Source organism: Gopherus flavomarginatus, chromosome 5 (genome assembly GCF_025201925.1).
Source record: "Gopherus flavomarginatus isolate rGopFla2 chromosome 5, rGopFla2.mat.asm, whole genome shotgun sequence".
NCBI lineage: Eukaryota > Metazoa > Chordata > Testudines > Testudinidae > Gopherus > Gopherus flavomarginatus.
The window spans coordinates 3,799,493-3,801,852 of record NC_066621.1 but is presented as its reverse complement, the minus strand read 5'-3'; the positions used below and the strand labels follow the sequence as shown (position 1 = coordinate 3,801,852).

Sequence of the window (2,360 nt, the reverse complement as noted above, 5' to 3'; positions counted from 1 at the left end):
AGGAAAAAGTGTCAGTATCTCAACATTGTTCATGATATAGGAAAACCATTTCCTGCCCCTTTCTGCTTGTGTTCTGGGGGCAACAGCTGCCATGTATCAATGCAGGGAGAGCTTAATCACAGAAGCATTTTATATCCAGTGTGCAGTCTCTGTCCACTCAGGCTGACCAGTGCTATCATACAAATAGGATGTGAGGCCAGGCTCTGGTTTATCTTCAAGCCAGTTGCTCGTGCAGCTCTCTGCATTCTCTAGCTAACCACCCCTATCACTCAGGGAACCCTAGCAGTAGCATTCTCCCTGAATTCTGCCCATGAGCTTCCATTTTCTGTGAGTACTTGAGACTTGCCCGGGTCTACGCTCAGCAAGAATCTGTCAGTGCCTAGTGTTGGATAAGCCAAAACCAGTAGCTTGCAGACGAGGTTGCCTGATACCATAGCACTTTCCCTGCTGAATCTAAACAGAAAAGGCTTTTAGGTGGTATAGACTAAAAGCCTCACTGCTGTGTAGAAGGATTTGCAATGTGTGGGAGAAAATATTTATAATGCACATCTGCAAAAGGTACGTTTATCACAGTGGGTTTATAACAGATCTCTATTATAGATGTCCACTATTAGGGGTCTAAATCCATATTTAGTTAATGCATTTTAAACTGCCCTATGTTTTCAATAGAGCTGTGTGAATAACAGATTTTTTTGGTTTCTAGCAATTTCAAAATGTCAGAAAAAAATCATTTTGGGTCATGGAATTTATTTGAAATTTTCAGCAAATCTTAAAGTAAAAGAAAAATCAGGGTCAAACAGAATGTTTCAGGTTAAAAAAAAGTTTTGTTTTCCTTTTGAGCATTTTTAAATGATTGTTTAATTAAAAAATAAAGGAAATGTTGAAACTTACAAGTCATGTAAACTAAAAAGATTTTGGTGTTGCTGAATCTGCGTTTTTTCTGGGGAAAAAAATTCAACTGAAATTTCTTTCCAGTTCTAGTTTTCAAAGGTGATGAGTACCAGAGCTCCCAGGGATGTCCGTGGGATCAGAAACAGAGAAGCAGGGCTAGTGAATGAACTCTAGATGATTCACTTGTCTCTCTGTTTATTCATTGACTTTCCTTTTCATGCGGAACATTACCATTCTTTGTTGCCTCTGACTGTATAGGTTATCAGGTTGGAAGCACTTTAATACACAGTATGCGCTAATTCTCAGCATAACAAAGCCTTAGATGTAGTGGACAGTGTGAGTGTAATGCAAACAGTGTATTCCCTAGGATTGTCCCCTGATGTATTCCCACTGCCTTGGGTTGGTACAATATTTCACGAAGGAAGTCAGAATGAGTGTGAAGGATCCACTCTTGGTCCTTTCTTGGCTCCTGTTTAACTGTACATTTCACTTTTCCCCTGTAAAGGAAAACATGGTTGGAAGAAATGGCGGAAGGAAATCACACCATGGTTACGGACTTCATTTTCCAGGGATTCATGGATCATCCGGAGCATCAGGTCCCCCTCTTTGTGTCATTCCTAATGATCTATGTTATCACCCTGGCGGGGAATCTAGGGATGATCATGTTGATCAGGTTCAACTCCCGACTCCACACCCCCATGTACTATTTCCTCAGCAATTTGTCTCTTGCAGATGTTGGTAATTCCTCTGTTGTTGCTCCTCAGTTGCTGATGACTTTTGTGATTCAGGCCAAACCCATTTCTCTCGCTGCATGCGCAGCACAATTTTTCTTTGTCTGTAACTTTCTGACCAATGAAGCTTGCCTGTTGGCGGTAATGGCATATGATCGCTTCATAGCCATCTGTAACCCCTTGCTCTATAGCATCGTTATGTCAAAGAGACTTTGTGTATTACTAGTGGTTGCTTCATACATATGTGGCTTTGTGAATGCAGTTGTTCAGACTCCATTTATATTTACCCTGTCCTTCTGTGACTCCAATGTCATCAACCATTTCTTCTGTGACATCCCCCCAATTCTTAAGCTGTCCTGCTCTGACACCCACAACGCTAACATGGTGCATTTCACCTTGTCCAGTACAGTGGTCATGACTAGTATTCTCATTGTACTATTCTCCTACATGTACATCCTGATTGCCATCCTGAAGATCCACTCTGCCAAGGGCAGATACAAAACCTTCTCCACCTGCGCCTCCCACCTGACAGCTGTCACAATTTTCTACGGGACTGTGATCTTCATGTATTTACGACCCAGTTCCGGCTACACCACAGACCCAGACAAGATCATCTCTGTGTTTTATATACTCATAATTCCCATGCTGAACCCCCTGATCTACAGCCTGAGGAACAAGGAGGTGAAGGACGCTGTTAGAAGGATGATAAACAGGAAGGTTTGTTCTCAGTTAATATAA

At 41.8% G+C, this 2,360-nt stretch overlaps 1 protein-coding gene across 1 annotated transcript; it reads left to right on the top strand.

Annotated features, from left to right (window-relative positions):
- The first annotated feature begins 1,394 nt into the window (after positions 1–1,394).
- LOC127052891 (olfactory receptor 1019-like) lies at positions 1,395–2,360 on the top strand. Its single transcript, XM_050957036.1, has one exon. The coding sequence runs from the start codon at positions 1,416–1,418 to the stop codon at positions 2,358–2,360; it is 945 nt and encodes a 314-aa protein (XP_050812993.1). The 5' UTR covers positions 1,395–1,415.